Source organism: Hypanus sabinus, chromosome 4 (assembly GCF_030144855.1).
Source record: "Hypanus sabinus isolate sHypSab1 chromosome 4, sHypSab1.hap1, whole genome shotgun sequence".
Taxonomy (NCBI): domain Eukaryota; kingdom Metazoa; phylum Chordata; class Chondrichthyes; order Myliobatiformes; family Dasyatidae; genus Hypanus; species Hypanus sabinus.
Window position 1 is genome coordinate 15,525,482 of NC_082709.1, and position 25,753 is coordinate 15,551,234.

The following is a 25,753-nucleotide window of genomic DNA, read 5'->3' on the forward strand; positions in this document are numbered from 1 at the left end:
GGTGAATCTCCTCCTACCGGGCATGCGCAAGACACACAGAAAACAAGCGAAGAGGAAATGGTACACTTGGTGCATGTTTGTCCAGAAACATTTCCTACAACCATCGTCTCTTCACCAATGAAAGGGACAACAGCTACAACTAAATGCAATAAGGCTTGTTACTGGGCAAAAGTGAAATTTGCTATGACCTCATTTGTCTGCCTTTACTTTTGCCATGTCTTTGTGTATTATTTTGCTGTATTTAACATGTGCAATAAAATGAGTTACTGGGCAACAGTGACAATTGCATCTATTGAACATTTGCACAAGTAATACATTAATAAAGCACCTTGTTAAATGTATAAAACAAGACCTTGTCTTCATCAGTGTAATCTTGTATTTCCATACAATGTTACATTAGGTTGTCACACATCTATTGTCAAATGTTGTTGGAGGTCGCATTCAAGAAAACAATGAAATGCCACGCTGCCGCCAACAACTGCACCGGCACATCATGACAATGGTTTTAAAAATAGCCAGTTAGCCTGTACACACTACGTTTTCAGATCTATTCACTCTGGACAGCGTTTCTGAAAATCTCTGTTTTCGGGGGAGGAAAACACCATTTCAGTGTGGACAGAGGATCAAAACAAAGAGAAAAAACTTTTGTTACAGATTTAGTGTGGATGTAGGCTGAACTTGGACACAGACAGCTTCAGGTAATGAATGATCTGCTAAACTCGAGACCATTCTCAAGTAGCCATTTGTTATGTAAAGGAAATGGATTCTGAACTGATCCTTGCTCTGGGACAATCTAATCAACAATATACCTGAGACCATTCTCAGAGGAGTAGCTACTTGTTATGTAAAATGTCAGACCTGCCATCAGTAATCTCACTAGACTCTGTCTGGGTTGCCTCATTTAACTGGTTTGGACCAGTCAGAGTGTAAAGACACAAATACACAAGGCTGGGGCGGGCAGAGCGATGAAACAATGTTGGCTGTAGTCCTGTACAATGACTAGTAAGAAGGTGACCCAGGTAGGTCAGATGACCTTGATGAGGAACAGTACAAGACTCAGGAGCGATAACTCTCCAGCAGCCAGAGACCAACCATTGCAGATAAGGAGGACCCAACAGCCACGTGGAGATTGGGACCACAAGGAACGCCTGGCCAGCGTAGATTCCTTTCCCGGGAAATATCCTTCCTCTTCATCAACCTTCTCTGTACTCTCTCTATGGCAAGAATGTCTTTCCTCAGATTAGGGGACCAAAACTGCACACAATATTCTAGGTGCGGTCTCACCAAGGCATTGTACAACTGCAGTAGAACCTCCCTGCTCCTGTACTCAAATCCTGGAAGAATGTTCTATGGTCTGATGAAACCAAAATTGAGTTTTTTGGCCATCAGACTAAACACTAGGGTTGGCGTAAGCCAAACACCACACACCACCAAAAGTACGCCATCCCTACTGTGAAGCTTGGTGGTGGCTGCATCATGCTGTGAGGATGCTTCACTGCAGCAGGTCCTGGAAGGATTGTGAAGGTGGACGGCAAAATGAATGCTGCAAAATACAGGGAATGTCTGGAGGAAAACCTGATGTAGTCTGTGAGAAAACTGTGACTTGGGAGATTTGTTTTCTAGCATGACAATGACGCTAAGCATAAAGCCTACAACAAACAACAAACAACAAAGCTGGTGTCCTGAAGTGGCCAAGCCAGAGTCCAGACCTTAATCCAATTGAGAACTTGTGGTTGGACTTGAAAAGGGCTGTTCACTCACAATACCCATGCAATCTGACAGAGCTTGAGCAGCTTGGAAAAGAAGAATGGGGAAAAACTGCAGTGTCCAGATATGCAAGGTAATAGAGACCAATCCACCAAGACTCAAGGCTGTAATTGCATCTATTAAATACTGACTTGAAGCCTTATTCAATCAATTATTTTGTTTTATATTTGTAATTAATTTAGATCACTTTGTAGAGATCTGTTTGCACTTTGATACGAGTCTTTTTCTATTTATCAGTGTCAAAAAAGCCAAATTAAATCCACAGATTCAAACATGAAAATTTACAGTGTGGGGGGGGGAGGTGAATATTTTTATAGGCACTGTATATATAATTTAATTAAATAGGTATTTAGTATAGGTATAGGTATTTAATTAAATTAAATTAAAAAGAGAAGAAGAAAAACTTAGTGAGGTAATGTTCATGGGTTCATTGTCCATTCAGAAATCTGATAGCGATGGGGGAGGAACTGTTCTAAAACACTGAGTGTGTGTCTTCAGGCTCCTGTACCTCCTTTTTGACAGTAGCAATGAGAAGAGTGCACGTCCTGAGTAATGTCCTTAATGACGGATGCCACATTTTTGAGGCATCGTTTTTTGAAGATGTCCTCAATGTAGGGGAGGCTAGTGCCCTTGATGGAGATGGCTGAGTTTGAAACTTTCTGCATCTTTATCAGTCTTGTGCAGTGGCCCCTCTGTACCAGACGGTGATGCAAACAGTCAGAATATTCTTCATGACACATTTGTTCAAATTTGCGAAGAGTCCATGGACTAAAATGCTGGAATGAAAAGGGCAGTGGAATTAAAATGGTTAGCTATGGGTAAACTCTGCTTATCATGGACAGAGCAAAGGTGCTTGACAAAGTGGACCCCCAATCTTCATCAGGTCTCACCACTGGGTCTAACTGGGAGCACAATAGATCACCTGACAGAATTGCCTCAGCTGAACGGACTGTTGAGGGCCCTGAATGGTGGTGAAGGAGGTGATGGCAGGTGGAGCACTTCACAGGGGTAAATGCCAGGACAGATCAGTGGGAAGGGGTGAATGGACAAATGAGTCATGGACAGAATGGTCCCTGCAGAAAGTGGGAGGAGAGGTAACGATGTTCTTGGTGGTAGGATCCTGCTTTGAAGTCACAAGTGCCAAGTTCATGCAATTTGATTCTATTAGTACATGTAAGTTACTTGTTCATTTGTATGAAAGCAGTCGTCTTCAATGGACAAATCCAGAAGGAACACGTATGCTAAACCAATGAAACAAAAATAATTTCTATAAGCCTCATCCAATATCCAAGAAAGCTTTCAAAGCTTTTATGGGAAAGGAGGCAATGGGTATTAGTCACATCACTTCAAAACATGTTCAGTCAAAGTTTTTCCAACTTTGCTAATCTGTGATCTATCTACAGTGGTTCTTTGTTGGTTAGCATTGTGAAGAAACAGAATATTATAACAAAGTCAAAATGTTAAACCAAAAGTCTGACCTTAGGTAGGTTTTGCAAGTCTTTCATAAACTTGCATTTTTGGTTGTCCTTGAAATAGCATGCCGAGCATGTGGATGTGACACGTGGGATATTGTGAACCTAAACACACATAGGTATACATATATACACACACACACACACACTTCCTTTATGGGTAGGCTGTAATCTCCACATTTAGTGGCTAGGACCGTGACTGAGTATTTATTATCAAGTCATTTTGTTCCAATATCAGGTGTGAAACTGAAGAACTCATGGCTGGGTAAAGGACATGTTCAAAAATTTGCTGCACAATTGCAACCACTGTTCAGAGATGTCACTGGTTGGTTGGTTATTGGGTGAGAGTTAGTTTCTACCCAAACATTTCAGTACCTAGTCTTTTTGACCTGATATTGGTGAAGTAAAATTCAAAAGAACTGGAAATCAAGGCTTCAGTGATTTCAGATTCTATCTGTTTTGAACTTTGAATGATGTCCATGCATTGGTTGTCCAAATGCTACATAGCGCTCCACTGTACACTAGTCAAGGGATAAAGTGGAAACTGGAAGGTTTTAATGTGTTGATCCAAAAAGTTAAGGAAGATTTGATATTTTATCTCTAGTCTATATTAAGTCATCTGCTGTCATTGGGATGAAGTTATAGTTCATCCTAAAATTAAGCAAGTTGAAAGTACGTTTGCAGTAGCAATAAGTGTTGAATTATACCAAATTTTGATATTGGTATGCTCTTCCTTCCCAAGACAAATAGCTGTTTTGTTGATATTCATTCAGGAGTCGCATACATAACGCTTAGCCACATGAAGAAGCCATTTGAAAGCAAATGAATCTACAGACCTGCAGGAATAATTAGCCTTAAGAATGGACAAGAAAGAAAAATGAAACAAAGAAAAATACAAACTGAAAAGAAGAATGTTTGCTATATTTACTAACACTATGAATTTGCAAAGATACAAAATAATTCAACTAAATTCAGCATCTTGCCTAATTCTACGAAAGCAGGATTAGAAATGCCTAGATAAAACCGTACATTGTAGCCTTTTGTTTGGTTCACCCCAATTCATCAACCCACCTGCACACCTCCTGCAAAGCACTGCATGTTACAATGAACTGTTCAAGCTGCTTGGCACATAATTGCGTAAATTATGTTGTTCCTAGCAATTAGCCAAGTTGCAATGCATTTGAGCATGACTGTATGGCTTGCAAGGCTTAGTCATTTCTGACTCTCCACACACAGATCACTGTTACAAACTGTTACTCAGTGAACTGACCTCCATGGCAATAATCATAACCCTGACCACCTCGGGTGATTCAATAAAACCCAGAAAGATAGCTAATTTTAAGCTTACATTCATCATTAAGAGAGAAAAATCAACTTCCTCCCACTTACAGCAGGATGATATGGCAACATAACAATTAAAACCATTCATTTGATTCCTTGCATGCCTTACTGCATTGGGAAACAAATTCTTAGACGTGATTGAAAAGATACGTGATGCCATTGTGCATCCCAAGGAAAGAGAAAAGCACAAGCATCAGCTCCTTCATTTACAGTAATATATGAACCCATAAAAACCTCCAGTTTCATTCGGGCTGCTCTTGTTGACAAAGTGTTAAAAAAGGCTTTTGCCATTATAACAGCATAAAGCTAACACCTCAAAGTGTTATCTGCTCAGTCCTTTTAGCAAATTTATTAACACTATTAGTTAGATTACTCCACCTTTTCCATGGTGTGAACCGGTATCAATTATTTAGCCAATTCTATTCTATGTTAATAAAATACCTGCTGATTAAACATATACCAAAGTGTCACTTTGTGCTACACAGAACATTGACACTATTTATTTTAGTTTAAATAAATGCTACAGTCAGAAGCTGGTGCAAGATTGTGATGACAGAAGTTGTGAAAAATAAAAAAAAATGTATGCACCAAAAGTCCTTGTATTTCTGTGTGAATGTGAATATAGGACAGTGGAAGCAGAACGGAAAATAATACATTCATATCTCACAATTTTGCCACTGTTTAGTGGATTATTTGCAAAATTTAAACAGCAAATATGTCAATATCTAAACTGACATGAAGCAAAATCTTCTATACTCCACAGCAACTGCAATTCAAAAGTACTTCTCTGGCAGTAAAGCAGTTAAAGAAAGGTACAGTAAAGGTGCCATGACATTTGTCTCCTTGTGGGTACAGATCACTAACAAAAAAGGAAGCAGTACTTCATTCTTTACATAGACTTCTAAAATGGAAAGAAAGTGTTTGCCTCCCTATACTTAAATAATTTGACAAAGAACATCACAACCAAGAAGATAATTCAGTGATATAAATATCTGTGAAGAAATAAAAGGCTGATGTTTCAGGTTAAAGATCATTCTTCAGAAGAAAGAGATTTTGCTGCTGACCAGAAAGCACTGAAGCATTTATTTGCCATCTATTATGGAACAATTACAGCTTACATTAATAATTCTTGAGATTTTACAATTTACATTATTTTCTATCCTCAGAAATAGGAGAGGATATTAATATTAATAATGCTTATGGTGCATAGTAGAATACATTCAAAGATCAATTTTCCTGACCAAGAATCAAGAGCCTCAGATTAAAAGATTTTGGCCACCAGAACAAACTAGAAGAAATTTCTTCATCCAGTAAGCAGTGAATTATTAGAATTTGTTTTATCCAAGGCAGAGGAGGCTCAGTTACCAAGTTTATTCAAGACAAAAGATAGACAGATTTTTAGCATTAAGGGAATTAATTGGTGGATATTGAGTTGGTAGGGGGAAGTGGCACTGAGTTAAATTAATGAAAAGAGCCATTTCATTTACTCTTGATTTTGTTTCTTGGGTTCTCTGTTCAGCATTGCAAAGGATTCAGTTAACTACTTGCTTCAAATGTTTAATTCAGCACTGCAGTTCACAATATTCAATACATCAATTGAAAGGCGGAAGCATTGATGAATGACTGTCATGCCGATTCTCATCTTTTATAATAGCGAATTAATGTTTTAAAATCTTGAAGTCCAAATATTTTCAAATCTGCATTAAAAAAATTGGAGTCGGTAATACTAAAGTAAATGAATGTTCTAACAGCAGTTTGTGTATTCCATGAAATGATTATACTATTCACTTCAGTTCTTAGTCTGTGATCTTTGCATTCTATTTTATAATCTAATTGAAAGCACCAATTTACAAATGGTATACATTATATTTTCAATATCTAGTTCATTCTTTCAATTATGCTGATAATTTTCTTGATAAGAATAACCCCTCATATAAATTACTGTTACTTGCTAAACTAAAGACCTGTGGGTTTAATTGTATTACACCAAATGTAAAAAAATGAATATCTCACAACCAGACATCAATAAACAATTTTTTTCAAAAGAAAAATGGAAAATGTAAAGTTATTAATGGTACCATTAGTAAGTACAAATCTACATTAAAATCTCTATTTAGTGTAGCAAATCAAACCTGGAAAAACAGGCTGTCTTAATATCAGCGAATGTAAACTACTTCTGCTATCCCTAGTTCAATGATGAGTTGAGGCAACCTGTTATAGGAGGTGTTAATTGGCAAATGCTGTACAAGTCGGGAGCATGTTCCCTGTCGTCCTGGCCCAGCAAGGCTAGGTCATTAAAGTGGAAATGAATTCTTTCAGGCTGCCTTAACCCCTTAAAGGCTCAATTTGCTTCCACTACTCAGATGAAAAACTAAACACTCATTTTATATCACACATTCAATAAACTTTTGAAATAAATTAAGTAGACACCATGACAGCAAATCGGGATAAACTCGGTCTGCACAGAGTGGAAAATATTTCCGGAAATAAGTGACAGAAAACCTCAACGAAACTCTCCACTGCAGAATTTAAACAATTACAAGTCACTGTCCTCTAGAAAGGCGTAGACTATGCAAATTTGTAACCAGGATGTAACTAGTATCTCAAACAGCCTGCAAAATTTTACTAAATATTTCTTACACTATTTACTTCCCACTACAATTTTAGCTGGCTAACACGACTGATCAACTCAAACAACTCCTCCAAATGAGCTTTTTACTCCCAAAATTGAAGCGTGCTTTTAATTTTAGCTGTTTTGTATCTGGGGAATTTCTAACTCAAATCCAGGAACCCAGCTGTTAAAATTCTGAACTATTATAATCAATGGGAGGTTTCCTTACGTAAACCAGAATGAATCTCTCATCAGGCTTCAATTTAAACAATAAACTAACAGATTCATAAATGGCAAATGGATACCAGCAAAAAAGTAATGACTCTCCTCATACAATACAAATCTCAGACATTTCTGAATATAAATCTTAGTGTTAGCCTATCACTGAACATCTGAAAGGTCTCCCCTGGCCGATTATACCAGTTTCAGGTGGTTTCAGAAACCAAATTTGAAGTTACACTACACAGCACTTTCTTAAATGTAATCAGGCACGCTAATACGTTAGATTCAATTGGTTGTTTTTATTCCAATTGTACAATATATCAAGCCAATACCAGAAAGCATTACAAACTTAATCTAATTGGCATATCAATAAGTACAAAAATATTGAGCAATAGTTTAAAAATCAGTAACTTAACAATTTACAATGAGTTTATCAATGTCTTTCAGACATGATCAACAAACAACAAATTATGAATCATGCAACATTCTACTTATTTGCAGGCAATTCCCCTGTAGCTCTTTAATATATTCTGGATCTGACAATTAGTAATTATTTAATACAGGAATACAGTATTCTTTACATGCATGGGATAAGTAACTATAAAAGTAGCCTTAAGCTGTTGCTGGAGTAAATAGTATGAAAATACAACTAAAATGTCCACAATTTTGGGGATATTGTTTTACTAAGATCAATTGCTGAAGAATATGGGACCTGATAAGAAGCAGTCGTCTGAAGACTCCATAGCCCCAGCCCTCTCCTCTCCCGCCTGGAAAATGATGCCTCATATGCTAGGATGCTCCTCAACTCCAACTCAGCATTTTAACACAATCATCCCTCAGAGGCTAATGGGTAAACTGTCCCTGTCGGGATTCAACACCCCTCTCTGTAGCTGGATCTTGGACTTCTTGAAAAAAGACCACTATCAGTCCGAGTTGGCAGCAAGATCTCGAGCTCCATTATGCTGAACACTGGTACCCTCCCCTCCCCTCCCCCAGGGGTGTTGGTTCAGCCCACTGCTGCTCCCGCTGCTAACTCATGGTTGCGCTGCCAGATTCAGCTCAAACCTCATCATCAAGTTCACTGCTGGTACAGTGGTCGGCCTCATTAGCAACAATGATGAGTCAGCATACAGAGAGGAGGCATACAGGCTTATCAAATGGTGTGATAACAACAACCTGTCTCAATAGAAAAGAGATGAATGTGGACTTCAGGCAGTCACAGGTCAACCATTGCACATCAATGGCTTCACCATGAAGAGAGTGAAGAGCACAAAGTTCCGTGCTGTGCACATAACTTAACAATTTAACCTGGATCCACAACACTTCTGCACTACACAAAACAGCACATTAGCATCTACGCTTTCTGAGGATATTGAACATCCAAGCTCCCCAATGCCACCCCCACCAACTTTCTACAGGAGCACCGTCGAGTGTCCTGTCTGGCTGCATCCTTGTGTAGTACGGAAGCTGCAATACCCTACAGGGGAAGATAACCAGGGTCTCTCTCCTCCCTATTTGTTAGATTTAACAGAAACGCATCAGACAAAGAGCCAGAAGCTTTGTTGAGGATCCCTACCACTTATCCCACAACCTCTTAAACCCACTACCATCACGAAGGAGGTACAGAAGCATTAGGACTTGGGACTGGCAGACTCGGAAACAGCTTCTTCCCTCAGGTTGTGAGACTAATGAATACCCTGCCACCACTGAGGTCTCATCACTTGGACAGTGAGCTGTTTACCAGTGAGCATACTACATGCATTTTGAATATTTTTTAACTTATTTATGGTAATATTTTGGTTTATATGCTGTGTGTGATATAGGTTTTGTGAGTGCACAATGGCCCGAAGGAACATTGTTTCATTTGGTTGTACATATGTACAGTCAGATGACAATAAACTTGAACATGAACTAGAAATTGAAAAACTTCTCCTCTGTCCCCTTCACATGTGGGCAAACAAGCCTTTCAGCAAAATTTCAGCCAAAGAAATACTAACCAATTTCAGCAGAAACTAATTTTTTTTTAATTGTCTTAATGTTAATTTAATAAGATGGGGACACCAACCTGTCCAAGTCCAGGCATACCACCTCCAAGTCGTAAAAGTCTGTCCATTTTTCTGAAAACAAAAACACACAGAAGTAATTAACCATGAAACTTTTAAACTCAATTATCATCTATATAATTCACCTTCAATCTTTCCTTATGTCAAAAATATTGGTGGTAATTACAACACAACATCAGATTTCCTGTTAATTAGCACCACATACTAATTCAAGAACCTGTCTTCCTTGCTAATTAACAGACCCAATTTCACCGCTTTTGTTTTTTTGTTGGGTTATCCCCAATTTCATAACAGTATTTCACAAGTGAAAACCACCTCAAAAGTTCCTACTGATGATCACAATGTTTATACTTGCCACTGAAAATATTAGATGTGGGTTTTTGATTATATAGCTCAATCATATTAAAAAGATTGCCTTTTCTTAACTGAAGCATTCCTTTCAAGTACTAGAGATATTACGACAACTTGTACAGTCTGCACAAATAGGAATCGTCACTTTCAAATTAAAAATTGTACATCTAATTAGTAAGCTCTGTGTTAATTAACTTACAGCTTGTCAGTTATCATCAATATTGCGTGCAATGATGGTGTGATCAGATAGAAGTCTCAAGATACACAGTCTTAAAGCTTTAATATGGCATTAGAAGATTCTGCAGTGCACAAAACAGATTTCTTTCAACATTTCCTAAGGAAGTGTATGTTATCAAAAGAAGCATGTTTATTATTCAAAAACGTTGCTGAACACATTGGGTTGAATTGTCCAGAAACAGATGCAACCAGGACTCATCATCCTAGGCTCATACTTATCTTTTACACTTACGGATGACCAAACGAGTTAATTCTCCACACCCACCAGACAATTTCAAGCAGTGATTGACCAGGTATTTTAAAAAGACATTCTGCCCAAACCCCAAAATAATCTGATGACTTTTGCCACCTTTAAATGATTTTTTTGATATCTCTAAGTTATTTAAATTCCATACAAATAGATTCAAATAGCTACAAATAATTAAATAAACTCAAGCACTTACATATTTCCTCCTACTAGATTTGTAACCCTATAAAATTGAATGAGGTGTTCTCTATTTGACTCAAGTACTTCAAGTCATTTTATTTATTTATCTATTTTTGCTAATTCAATAAATCTAAATCTGCCTTGTATCCACAAGTGGCTCCTGTATGAAATGGACAGTCCAAAAGAGTTTGAAAGAATAAGAGGTGACCTCAATGATCTGAGCAAAATTAACAAGATTGATGCTGAAAAGCTGTTACCTTCTGTTGGAGAACCTAGAACCTGGGAAAAGGTTCTGAAAGGCTGAAAAAAATTACTCAAGGACAGTACATCTATAACTCAGAAGGCCATGGATGCCCAGTGGCCACTTTACTAGACCATAAGAACACAAGACATTGGAGCAAAATTAGGCCACTTGGCACATCAAACCTGCTCCACTATTTATTAGTCCTCTCAACCCTATCCACTTGCCTTCATCCATAACTATTCCTTCTAGTTCTCTCAAAATGAATGCTAACACTGCATTTGCCTTCCTTACCACCCACTCAACCTGGAAGTTGCTTTTAGAGAATCATGCACGAGGACTCCCAAGACTCCTTGTACCTCTGATTTTTGAATTTTCTACCCTTTTATGGTTTACACCTTTATTCCTTCTACCACAGTGCATGACCATACACTTCCCGACACTATATTCTATCTGCCACTTCTTCGCCCATTCTCCTAATCTGCCCAAATCCTACTACAAATTCCTCAACTCTATCTGCTCCTCCACCCATCTTCATATCATCCACAAACCTGGCTACAAAGCCATCAATTCCATCATCCAAATCATTGACATTTAAGAAGAAAAGTATCATGTCAAAGGTGGCAACCCCTGCGAAACACCATGTCATTGGAAGGCAACCAGAAAAGACCCCCTTTATTCCCACTGTGCCTCCTGCCAGTCAGCAAGCTTCTATCCATGCTCATATGATTCCTGTAATACCGTAGCTTTTTATCTTATTAAACAACCTCATGTACGGCACTTTGTCAAAAGCCTACCAAAATTCCAAGTGAACAACATCCATTGACTCTCTTTTGGCTATTCTGCTTGTTACTTCCTCAAATAATTCCATCAGATTTTGTCAGGCAAGATTTCCCCTTAACAAAACTATGCCAACTTTGGCCTATTTTATCATATACCTCCAAGTACCACCAGTAATCTAAGTGGCACATGATAGAATAGCTATTAATATAGGAGTACACCTGCTTGTTAATGCAAATATCTAATCGGCCAATCACGTGGCTGCAATTCAATGCATAAATGCATGCAGACATGGTCAAGAGGTTCAGTTGTTGTTCAGACCAAACCAGAATGAGGAAGAAATGTGATCCAGATGACTCTGACTGTGGAATGACTTTTGGTGTTAGAAGGGGTGGTTTGAGTAACTCTGAAACTACTGATCTCCTGTGATTTTCGCGCACAACAGTCTCGTTTACAAAAAATGGTGCAAAAAACAAAAAAAAACATCCAGTGAGTAACAGCTCCATGGTGAAAATGCCTTGTTAATGAGCGGTTTGAGAATAGCCAGACTGGGTCAAGCTAACAGGAAGGTGATAGTAATTCAAATAACCATGTGTTACAACAGTGGTGTGCAGAAGAGAATTTATGAATACACAAGTCAATCCTTGAAGTGGATGCGCTATAGCAGCAGAAAAACAAAAACATACTGAATGTATCTAATAAAACAGCCACAGAGTGTATATTATATTGAGATTGATACACTTTTGGACATTGAGACAACCAGGATTAGACCTGAGTCACAAGATCACTTTTGATATTGATTAAATGACAGAACAGGCTTGAGGAGTGAAATGTCTTATTTCTGCACTTTAAAATGGCCTTAAAAATAAACATTTCATAGAGAAAACTTCAATAATTTTAAATACAGAATATTCTACCAATCAATAGCTGTTCTATTGTAGATGAACTCCTCAATGTATAGTCCCAAGTGTGGCTGCAAAAGGCAGAGGATTGGGCAAGGAGCCAGCAACTCCATCTCACAAAAACCCAGTACTAGAGAAATGCCAAAAGAGGCCCCGAAGACCTCACCCCTGGGAGAGGCAGGATCTTTGTCTAGAACGGGTGCTTCCAGCCAGGGGTCCATGAACCCCCTGTTAATAGTATAGGGGTCCATGGCATAAAAAAAGATAGGGAGCCCCTGGTCTAGAAGATGGGCTACAACTTGAAAGACTGGCTCAGGAGGGATAACTCTGGTAAGCTGCTATTGGGGACCAATGCCCCAGTAGAGGTGATGGACTTAAGTACATTGCAAATGAGCAAAAGTATTCTTTTTCAGTCATCTTATATCAAGCTGCACAAAATAGCTGTTTTGAAACTGTTAAAGTAAAGATATTAAGGAGAAATTACCAATCATCAGTTTATTTAATTTTCCTGGGGATTGCAATAACCAGAAAACCTTTTCAATTTATGCAGACACTTTTTACTCCCAGAATGCATTTGGAATTGTTTAATACAACTTATATTTGCACACTTAATTTGACAGTTCAGGACCTGCAGTTTATTCCTGAAATACCAAAATCATGTGTGAATGTGTTTCGGAAACACCAGTTTAACATACAAAATGCATTCAAGTAACTAAATTAGCACATAGCATACAACAGTCATTGTTAGTACTAGCTAGATGACCCAATCCCAGCTGTGTAATAGCAATTTTATATGTATAAATTTCCATTAAAATTTACTTGATAAAGGTATCTATATTTATTAAATAATCAGTAGTTATACCATGTTGGTAGAATTTAAATTTTGCTTTATATCCTTTTGATACTGATCAGATATTTTTATTTATTAATGCTTGGAAAAAATCAGCAGTTTTTGTTTAAAAGACATCAGTTTTCTATCTCTAATGAATATATAGAGCTCTCTCTGACATTTCCTGCTTCTCAGATCCCTACTCTCATCACCACTTCCCTCCAAACAGAACTGAGTTCCTCTAGTTCTCACCTTTCGGCTTACCAGCCAGCCACTTAATCCAAATGCCACCAGCATCCACATCATCTGCTCCCCATTCCACTCTGCCTTCTGCAGGGACCACTACCTCTGTTCCTGGTATGCTCACCCCTCACCACATACTCCTCCCTGACTCTTAACATTTTCTCCTGCAACCACAATTGTTCTTGCACTTCCTCACTCACCACCATCCTGTGACCTAAACAGCCCTTCCAAGTTAGGAAAAGATTCATGTGCTCTCCTTCAACTGTCTATTGCATTTGCTTACGTCAAACTTAGTGGCTTCCAGGCTGGCATATCAAGCCAATAGAGAAGGGAACTGATGATTCTTCCACTGATGGGACTGGAGATGCCTGATTATGCCTGAGAGTGGGTTGTTTGAGAAAAGGTGTGCTCCTTCCATTGCTTGCACGTGTGCTCCTCTACTTTGACTGAGCTTGAGCTCAAGATTCCTAATCCCAAGAGTCAGTAGGATTTTTGCATTTCTTCAAAGGTTTTTTGAGTGCATCTTTAAACCATTTCCACTGTAACCTGGTCCATGACAAAACTTGGTATAGAGCATCTGTTTCATATATGTAGTATCAGGCAAGTGAGTAAGGTGACCTGCCCAACAGAGTCAACAAAGGCCTCGATAATGGGGAATGATGGTCTGAGGAAGGCTGTCAACATTGGTTTACTGGTCTATCCAGGGAATTTGGAGAATTCATAACTTTTGTATCAGTCTGAGGTTATATCATGAAATACCCCTTTCAAAGTAAACCTATTATCAAAGTACGCCTATTATCAAAGTACGTATATGTCACCATACAGTACAGCATATACCCACCTTTGCTATACCACAAGTACCTAATACAATGTTCTTAAGTCTTGAAAGTGCCAACTCACCATCTATCCAGAGAGAATAAATGATATTTTGAACTGAGTTAAGAAGCCATGAACTGTGGTGGAGAGAAGATTTAAAATTTCCACTTAACATTCTGTGAAAAATTTTGTCCTTACTGGTTTAATTCTAATTTTATCATTTGCAATTGTTCAAAATAAGTGAGATTCTTCGTATCTGCACCATAAAATCCTTTCAACATTTCAAACAACTAAATAAAATTCTAAATGCCATATTCTCCCATTCTAGCAGGCCTTTATCCACCTAAAGCATTTTTGGCCTCAACAAATTTTTCAACCTGAATGAACATGAAGTCCCATTCTCCTACTTTTGGATTCAGATAACTTCTGAGATCATGTTCCTTTTATACAAATGTACATTTTGAATAATTACTGGGATCAAGGGTCTAATATACAACTACCTCTTTAAACACATACAAAGTTCAAAGTAAATTTATTACCAATGTATAACAAATACAAGCTTGAGATTCATCTTCTTGCAGACAGCCATAAAACAGAATCGACACAAAAAGATCAATAACCAACTAACATCCAATGTGCTAAAAAGAACAAACTGAACAATAATGAAAAATGTAAATAAGTAGAAAGAACACGAACTGCAGAGACCTCAATAGAGAGCCCACTGCTGCGGAATTTGTTCAGTAGTGAAGCCAGACCAGGAGTCCGATGGCTGTAGGTCAACAACTGCTTCTGAACCTGGTGACATGGGACCCAAGGGTCCTGCATCTCCAAATGGTAGTATTGAGAAGAGAGGGAGGATTCAAACTGAGGCTGACACTGAGATGTGAGTTGAACATTTTCATTTCCCACTCCCGGGCTGCGATGCTTCAATCCACACAGAGCAATGAGGCTGACCATCAGACTGTCTTCCACTCTAGGGCCTCAATACTTTAATCCAGGTCAGCACATAAATCAAGAGAGTAAAGGAGTTGAACATCAGTTTGTTTTCCACTCTCGAACTTTGACGCTTTAATCTGGCCCAAAGTCTGTTCCAGCAATGTGCACTCAGCGAATCGCTAGTTTGGTTAGATTGCTAAAAAGTGCATTTCCTAAAGGGAAATTACAGGCTGTGGATTTCAGTGATCATAATCCAGAAGTATTCTTAGTAGAATAGCTAGTCGTTTTGTGAGCTGCACACAAAACATCGCCAGTGCCATCTTGTCAACACAATTCTGATTGTTCAAACTATATTTCCCCTGACACTGCACTCTGGAATTCAAGACTAATGTCAGATTCAGATGAAATCAATTAAAAGATGGGATTAAAAGGACCAGAATGTACAGATTAGCTTGTACCTGTCACATACCAGCAGTCCACACAGATTATCAGTATTTAGCAACTCTGTGGAAACCTGAGAATCATGCACAAACACTGAAATTGTGAATGTCTATAAAGGTGACCACCTGGAAATCTGCAACTGTCATCCAACTTTGGATTCTCCTGGAGTCCAACAGGAAATTCAAGCAATTTGTCCAACATTTCTGCTGATAATGCTGTTCACTAATCCAGCAACAGGTCAGAATTAACTTAGAAATAGAGAGCACTTATTTGAATGAAGAACTGTAATTAACTTGTTTGTGATTTAATTGGTTTAACATAAATGTATTTAGTTAAATGATTTCTACTAATGAAGTGTTTTAATTTGAATTTTTTATGATCAATTAGCATTTTTAATTTTATTAGCTTAAATGCTTTTAAACAACCAAAACATTCGCATATTTTCAATGTCTTTTTCAGCCCACAAGTTTTGGGACAAGACAAATGTAGGTCCTTTACAGGTCAAGACAAATGTAGGTCCCTTACAGTCAGAAACAGGTGAATTGATCATAGGGAACAAGGACATGGCAGACCAGTTGAATAACTACTTTGGTTCTGTCTTCACTAAGGAGGACATAAATAATCTTCCGGAAATAGTAGGGGACCGAGGGTCTAGTGAGATGGAGGAGCTGAGGGAAATACATGTTAGTAGGGAAGTGGTGTTAGGTAAATTGAAGGGATTAAAGGCAGAAAAATCCCCAGGGCTAGATGGTCTGCATCCCAGAGTGCTTAAGGAAGTAGCCCAAGAAATAGTGGATGCATTGGTGATAATTTTTCAAAACTCCTTAGATTCTGGATTAGTTCCTGAGGATTGGAGGGTGGCTAATGTAACCCCACTTTTTAAAAAAGGGAAAAGAAACTGGGGAATTATAGACTGGTGAGTGACATAGGTGGTGGGGAAAATGCTAGAGTCGATTATCAAAGATGTGATAACAGCACATTTGGAAAGAGGAGAAATCATTGGACAAAGTCAGCATGGATTTGTGAAAGGAAAATCATGTCTGACGAATCTTATAGAATTTTTTGAAGATGTAACTAGTAGAGTGGATAGGGGAGAGCCAGTGGATGTGGTAATATTTAGATTTTCAAAAGGCTTTTGACAAGGTCCCACACAGGAGATTAGTGTGCAAACTTAAAGCACACGGTATTGGGGTACTGATGTGGATAGAGAATTGGTTGGCAGACAGGAAGCAAAGAGTGGGAGTAAACGGGATCTTTTCAGAATGGCAGGCAGTGACTAGTGGGGTACCGCAAGGCTCAGTGCTGGGACCCCAGTTGTTTACAATATATATTAATGATTTAGACGAGAGAATTAAATGCAGCATCGCCATGTTTGCGGATGACACGAAGCTGGGTGGCAGTGTTAGCTGTGAGGTGGATGCTAAGAGGATGCAGGGTGACTTGGATAGGTTAGGTGAGTGGGCAAATTCATGGCAGATGCAATTTAATGTGGATAAATGTGAGGTTATCCACTTTGGTTGCAAGAACAGGAGAACAGATTATTATCTGAACGGTGGCCAATTAGGAAAAGGGGAGATGCAACAAGACCTGGGTGTCATTGTACACCAGTCATTGAAGGTGGGCATCAGGTACAGCAGGCAGTGAAAAAGGCAAATGGTATGTTGGCATTCATAGCAAAAGGATTTGAGTACAGGAACAGACAGGTTCTACTGCAGTTGTACAAGGCCTTGGTGAGACCGCACCTAGAATATTGTGTGCAGTTTTGGTCCCCTAATCTGAGGAAAGACATTCTTGCCATAGCGGGAGTACACAGAAGGTTCACCAGATTGATTCCTGGGATGGCAGGACTTTCATATGAAAAAAGACTGGATCGACTAGACTTATACTCACTAAAATTTAGAAGGTTGAAGGGGGATCTTATTGAAATGTATAAAATTCTAAAGGGATTGGACAGGCTAGATGCAGGAAGATTGTTTCCGATGTTGGGGAAGTCCAGAACAAGGGGTCACAGTTTAAGGATAAAGAGGAAGCCTTTTAGGACCGAGATGACGGAAAACTTCGTCACACAGAGAGTGGTGAATCTGTGGAATTCTCTGCCACAGGAAACAGTTGAGGCCGGTTCATTGGCTATATTGAAGAGGAAGTTAGATATGGCCCTTGTGGCTAAAGGGATCAGGGGGTATGGAGAGAAAGCAGGTACAGGGTTCTGAGTTGGATGATCAGCCATGATCATACTGAATGGCAGTGCAGGCTCAAAGGGCGGAATGGCCTACTTCTGCACCTATTTTCTATGTTTCTATGTTTATTAGCTGTCAAAACAATTTTGTAAATTGGGCTTAGTTTGCATTTAGAAAGACTTTGTCTTGAACATTACCAATCAGCTTGAAGTTGACTTCAGTGAGAAAATTTGTGTATATATTCCACATATATACAGGCAAAACATGAATGCAGGACCTTAATCAGTCCATGCAATCACTGTTTGAAAGATATAATAAAATCTAAAGTTTAAAAAAAGTGAACAAGTGGCAGATGGAATTTAGCTCAGAGAAGTGTGACGTGTTGCATCTTGAAGTTAAACTTGGATCTGTGCAGTAAATGACAGTTCTTTGAACAGCATTGTAGAGCCGGGACCCAAGGGTACCAGTAAGTAGTTCTCTGAAAGTGGAATTGAAGATAGATAGCATGGTGAAGAAGGTATTTAACACATTTGCCTTCACTAGTCAGGGCACTCAGAGCAAGAGTTGTTATGTCATTTTACAACTGTTAAACTGCAGTGCAGATAGACAATAAGATCATAAGGCAGAATGTTAAGATTCCATTTTAACCATACTAGGGAGTCATTAAATAAACTTATATAACAGCAGGATAGAAGCTATCCTTGAGCCTCATGCTTTCAGGCTTTTGTATCTTTTACCCATTAGGAGAGTGGAAGAGGGTATGTCCATGTCTCTCTTGGGATAGGATAATTTTTAAATGCTGGCTATTTTACAAAGGCAGCAAAGTGCAGACAGAGGGGATGCTGGTTTCTGTGACGTAATGAACTGCAACTCTCTGCAGTTTTTTTGCAGTCTCTTGCAGAGCAGTTGTCATACCAAGCCATGAAGTGTTCAATAAGAAATTTTCCATTACCTCCTCAAGAAGTAGAGTGCTGGTAGGCTTCCTTGGCATCTACGTACTTGCACCACATTAAGCTGTTGCTGACGTTCACTCCCAAGAACTTGAAGTTTTCATCCATCTTTAATTATCACCACTAATGTGCACTCCCCCCACTCCTAAAATCAATGACCAGCTCTCTATGTCCTTCTTGTATTCTGACTCAGCATTATTCGCAATATTGTCCACTACAGTGGTGTCATTTTCAAAATTGTAGGTACAGTTGGAGTAGAATTCGGTCATGCAGTTGTGAATGTACTGGGAGTAATGTAGGGGGATGAGGACGCAACCTTGTGAAACACCTGTGCTGATAATAATCACGGTGGAGATTCTGCTACCTACCCTTACTGATTACGATCTGTTGGTCAGGAAGTCAAGATTCCAATTACAAAGGGAGGTATTGTGACCCAGGTCTAGGAGTTTGGAGATCAGTTTACTTGAAATTATAGTATTTAAATCAGAGCTGTAGTCAATAAACAATAGGTGGTCTTACCGTCCAGAGATAAGTGTAGGGCGAGGTAGGTGGCATTTGCCATACACCAATTTCTGAATGTTAGTGACCTCCTTAAAGCAAGTGAGAACCTCAAATTAAATCAAGGAGAGGTTAAAAATGTCTGCAAGTAACCCTACCAGCTAATCACTTTACAATACAAGAACACACAAGGACACCATTCAGGCCAGATGCATTCCACTGGATAACTCTATGGAATAGTAATAGTTTGCAAAAGTGACTATAAGTTCAGGAACACAGAAAGATGTCGGAACGGGTGGTAACGTTCCAGTTCCCCATTAATCTATTCAGGAATGGATATGCAGTTGGCAATAATGCCCGACTTGGTTTTGTAGCCCCTTTTAGCAGGTAAGCCCTACCACAACTGATGGCTGGTTTGGGACTCAATTTTGGATTGGTAATGCCTCTTGGCATCTGAGATAGCTTTAAAAGGGTTGGGTTCTAACTTCTTGTACAAGTCAGGGTCACCTGATTTGACTTTAACTAGGGAGTGGATCTTCCAGTTAATCCATGGTTTCCAGTTTGGGAACAGCCAGATCGTCCTCATAGAGCACTTGCTGATAAAGTCCATATTGATGGTGACAGACTCATCTGGGCTGGCTGCTGAGTCTTTGAACATTAAGGATATGGGCCAAATAAAGGCAAGTAGAATTTAATTTAGGGAGGAAACTTGGTTGGCATGGACAAATTGGGTCACAGGGCTTGTTTCTCTGCTGTACCAGTCTATGTCTCTTCTACAGTATATAAATTCATAATGATTTAATAAATCCAAAAGTTACAACAATTTGGAAGCAATTTTGATTGGGATAAAGACATTTCTCAGTAATCAGACTGAGGAGTTGCAGGATCATTGGCACTGGAAAGCTGTAAACGCAGCATGGCAAGCTTCCATTATTAAATGTAGAAATAAAAATTGAAAATGTTAAAAAAAATTGACAGTGCACTGGAACAAAAAACAGCACTGAGGGAGGAAGTACGTGCAAACACAAGATCATATATACATATGCACACAGCTTTAATTAAAGATCTGATATTTGATAAAACATATAAAGTTATATTTTGGACATGGGTCTTTGCCAAGGCAGAAATGAGAACTATTCTACTTTCCAACAGTTCTGGGGAGATGGTTACAACTTTATAACAGAGGGACTCCCTCAATTTATGACCTTTCAAGTACTGAGGGGAAATCCATAATTTGACAGAAATAATGAAACATGCATTTGGTTCCCTGACAGATTCCTGTCAATGAGACCAAAAAATTTTTGAAATGTTTTGGAATATGAATTTGGATATTCCAGGTTTGCCAACACGAACGTATACATTTCTGATAGACTGCAAAAGATTTTAACCTTGGCATTTTGGAATTGATTCCTGGAGTATCTCTTGTTCACATCAATAACAAGTTTCTTAACTTACAACAAGATACAATTAACAACCAAAGATTGTCTGCATTCAAATTCAAAACACTTTAGGTCATAATCTGGTTTCTTAAAAAATGTGCAACTCTATCTCTAAGGATAATTAGTTTAAAGAATATTTGAAACTTAAACATCGATAAAATGCACCTAACCAGTGATCTTCCTTTATAACAAGGATTCCCAATTTTTTTTCTGCCATGACCCCTACCATTATCCATGGGGTCCATGGACCCCAGGCTGAGAACCCGTGCTTTATTATCTCCATCTATGTTATATCATTCTCAATATTTAATTCCCCCTTCTGAGGAAATAAAAAGTTCCATGGCTGTTCTTCATTAAACCAACATGTTTCAATCAGTTACATAAATCACTACTAATATCAGAGATTGGTCATCCAGTTCTAAAATGCTCATCTCCTTAAAGGTAAGTGGAGCTCCACTATATTCAAGATTTTTTTATCTTGCAAAGAAAAAGCAACACATCCACCACTGACACACTGAGATTACAATTTGTTCAACTGCAGAATGTACTGCTATTACTTTTATTATCATTCCGTGTGTACTTCTTAAATCTGTAGCAGTCTCTACCTCGGACTAGGGCATCAGATCAATAGGAATAGGAATAAAACCACCAGCAAATCTCTCTCTGCTGCACTATGTCCTCACTTGGTCTAAACTGAGAACCGGTGAACCAACTGCAGTGTACCTTCATGTTAAGGACTACACCAGTTCATGGTGGAAACTCACCATCAGGATACTAAAAGCAATCAGGGATTGGCAAGAAATGGTAGCTCAATGGATCACAAATCCCATGATCAAATGTTCAGCATCAGAACTAAGTTTAATATCACTGGCATTTGTCATGCTGTTGACTTTGCAGCAGCAGCTTAAAACAATAATTTTGAGAAAGAACTGAATTAAAGTATATACTAAATAGTGAAATTAAATAAATAGTACAAAAATTGAACTTTTAAAAAGTAGTGAGGAAGTGTTCATGGGTTCAACGTCCATTCAGAAATCAGATGGCAGAGGCTGTTCCTGATCAATGAGCGTGTCTTTCTGCTTCTGTATCTTCTTCCTGATGGTAGCAATGAGAATAAGGTACGACCTGGGTGATGGGGACCCTTAATGATGGATGCCACCTTTTTGAGGCATCGCTTTTTGAAGATGTCCTGGATACTACGGAGGCTAACGCTCGTGATGGAGCTGACAGCTTAACTCTCCGCAGCTTACTTCAATCCTGTGCAGTAGCAACCCCACCCCACCCCCATACCTAACAGTGATGCAGCCTGAGCTCTCCACAGTGCAGAAATTTGAGTGTTTTTTGGAGACATAACAAACCTTCTCAAATTCCAAATGAAATGTAACTGCTATTATGCCTTCTTTGCAGCTGCATGGATATGTTGGGCCTAGGTTAGATCCTCAGAGATACTGACACCCAGGAATTTGAAATCACCCACTCTTTCCTCTTCTGATCCTTCTATGAGGTCTGGTGCGAATTTCCCTTTCTGAAGTCCATAATCAGTTCTTTGATCTTACTGACTTTGAGTGCAAGGCTGTTTTGCTACACCACTCAACTAGCTGATTATCTCACTCCTATACATCCTCTCGTCACCGTCTGAAATTCTGCCAACAATGGTTGTAAATTTATAGATGGCATTTGAGCTGTGCCTTGCCACACAGTCATGGGTGTAGAGAGAGCAGAGCAGTGGATTAAGCACACATCCGAGGTGTATTCAATGTTAAGATACCAAGCATAGTACTTAATCATTGGTAATTAATTAAATTACTTTACCTCTGACAGTGAATAATTATTCAATGTGTAAGAGTACTGTATAATTCAGATAGCATTATTTCTACATCTTGGCATCCAAGGATTGAAAGAATGCAGTTTGTAAATATTACAACAAAAAAAAACTCCAAATTAAAACTGCAGAATTTCAACTGAAATTATTCGGAAACATACAATTAAGTAATAAATCTCTTTTCTGCTATATTGTTGACACTATTTATAAACCTAAAAACAGTTGCTCGCAAATTATTTTGTGGTTGGAATTTCAAAACTGCTGGTTTTTCAAAGACAGTTCACACAGTAATCTGGATGTCTGTCACTATGCTGAAGGTGTCATGCTTTATTTAGAATTCAAGGCTGCCAGTTTATCGAGGCTAAATCCCATTGTGCAGGCTTGTTTATCATAATGGAGTTCTGGAATTCAAAGGCTGGAGGATAAACAATTTACGTGTAAAAACCAGAACAAGCAAGATCATCAATAACAGATATTATAACTCAAAAATGGTCTTGATCTTTACATAGCACGCAATTCTCCTGGAATTTCTTTCTGGAGAATATCTCAAGTAGTTTGTACTGCCAACAGTTTGGCCAACTCCATTTACCTTCAAAACACTAGTTCATCTTGGCAATTCTGCTCACAGTTCACCTGTGTTTAAAGCAACAGCATTTGCCATCATGCCTTTCCTCAGGTACTCGAATGTGAGAAAGGAGTCTAAATATATCCGAAATTAGGGTGTAACACTCACTATGTGGATGAATAATATTTGTAGATGACCAAACCTAGCTCGAAAAAGAAATAACTTTGCCTTTTTTCTTGGTGTTCAGAAAACACAAGGGCCTCTTCTCTTCATGCAATCCCATCATCCTCACCATAGTGCTATTTGGCCCTTCTATATCTGCATTGGAGTCAACGAACGTGACCACACTGAGAAGATTTCTCAGTCAAGCGCAGGGAAATCCAGGAGTACACACTGCCCACCTGGAGCCCGAGGAGCCTAATATTCAATAGTGGCATCCAGGACTTTACTGAATAGAAAGGAGCAGCATTGTAGCATAGTAGTTAACATAACAGTAATAAATGCTAGGAACCCGGGTTCAATTCTGCCACTGTTTGTAAGCAGTTTGTACATTCTCCCAACCAATGAGTGGACTTCCTCCAGCTGCTCTGGTTCCCTCCCATTTCCCAAAGACAGACAAGTTAGTAGGTTAGTCGGTCACATGGATGGAACTGGACGGCGTGGGCTCACTGAAAAATAATTAAAAATGAAAACTGCACTATGGTCTCGACTGCCATTGAGAGTCGCACAAATCTCTGGATAGAAATGGCCATATTGTCTTATTCAAATATGATCTCCCATTATTTTGAGGCCTGCTTTCCCTAAAACCCTCCTCTCCGAGGCCCATACAAAATCTCTGACTCAGCCAAAAACAATCCATAACATCCAATCTACCCACTATGTTAAAAGCACTGTTCAAATCCATTACCACCTGAAGTTCCTCCTCAAAGTTTAAATCCTGTAACTTGTTTCTACCTACAGCAACCAATAAAACTTGACATCAGTAGAATCGATTGAGAGATTTATAAGCAACTCCATGCAGATCTGAATATTCAAGTGTTTAAAATTCAATGGAGTAAATACAGTGGTTGGTCTTCATGCTGTTTGCTAAAGCCATCACAAGGATTCTGCTGAACTGCAGCTTCCCCATGGACAAGGATCAAATTCCTGAACTGCAATACAGCTTCAGTGTACAATGGATACAACATTGACATTATCCCCAGGCAAACTGCAGGGAGACAGCATTACAGTCAATACATAGTCTTTCTTAAAGCAAAGAAGCTTTCACATTTGTTAACTGAGGGAGATTTCAGAGAACCTGCTGCATATTTGACTGTGCTAAAAAATGCATGAGAATGCTACATCTACCATACAATAATGTACAAGTTCCAACCAACTTTATCATTCACATTGCCACCAACATAATCATTCTACACATACCAACATACCACACTCCCCCAAAACAAGCCCAGAGTGCATCATTTCCTAAAAACAAGATATACCCACTAGAAATGGTTCAGAATGGCAAGGGCTCAGAATGTAATGTAAATTTTATTATCAAAGTACATATAAGTCACCATATAGAACCCTGAGATTAATTTTCTTGTGTATTCAATAAATCTATAGAATAACCATAACAGAATCAATGAAAGACTGCCCAAGTACGGCATTCAACCAGAGTGTAGAGCACACCAAACAATAATAAAAAAAGCATAAATATCAAGTCCATGATGTGAAGAGCCATTGAAAGTGAGTCCATTGGTTGTGGAAACATTTCAGTGATAGGGCAAGCCTGATGGTTGAGGGGTAGTAACTAACTGTTCCTGGTGGTGAGAGTCCAGAGGCTCTCGTACCTTCTTCCTGACGGCAGCAGTTAGAAAAGAGCAAGTCAGGGGTTTGGGAAGGGGGCCTGTTGATGGATGCTGCTTTTCTGAGAGTGTTTCATGTAGATGCGCTCAATGGTTGGGAGGGCTTTAACCGTGATGGACTAGGCTGCATCCACTACTTTAAGGTAGGCAACTTTAAAGGTTAGCAAGTACACCACGCTTGGCCAACTCCACTGAGTTGGTCAAATCCTGAAGGAGAATTGCCTAGATTGGCTCTGCAGCATGTAAAGAGGAAAGTAACACTAGGGTTAAAAATAATGAACTCATCTTCACAACAGTGACAAATCCCCAATTCTTGCAGGCAAATTCTCATTTTCACACTGACAGCACCCTCCATTGGGTGGTGCAGCATTACAAGAATATAACTGACACAGATACAAAACAATCCCAAATATATCCAACAGTCACTATGGACTATGAGCAAAGAGAGAAATATACACCACCACAATCCATTGCTGGTTGGTGTAGCATATCCTTCAGTCTATCCTTACCATCAAATTGCAGAAGGGCATGCCTGGGGCAGCAATGGCTTATCCAAGAAAGAGGCACTGGACTGTAACACAGAACCCCAAACAATAGAAATATTATGCCAGAGGCAGAACTAAACAACCTCACAACCAACAGATCAAATCAAAGAGCTAAAGTTTCACCACACCTAGTCAAGATTAAGGATGGATAATTAAACATTTAATTAAAAAAGGCTCCAAGAACATCCTCAGTAGTGACAGTAACAGAGGAATGAGAAGTCAGATACATTA

At 38.9% G+C, this 25,753-nt stretch overlaps 1 protein-coding gene across 1 annotated transcript in view; it reads right to left on the reverse strand.

The window, feature by feature from the left end:
• The window catches only part of psmd14 (proteasome 26S subunit, non-ATPase 14), a 100,242-nt gene that overhangs the window by 72,403 nt on the left and 2,086 nt on the right, over positions 1-25,753 (reverse strand). Inside the window, exon 2 of the mRNA XM_059966462.1 lies at positions 9,479-9,530. Within this exon, the coding sequence (XP_059822445.1) occupies positions 9,479-9,526 (48 nt within the window). The 5' untranslated portion in view covers positions 9,527-9,530. The remainder of the gene's footprint in view (positions 1-9,478; positions 9,531-25,753) is intronic.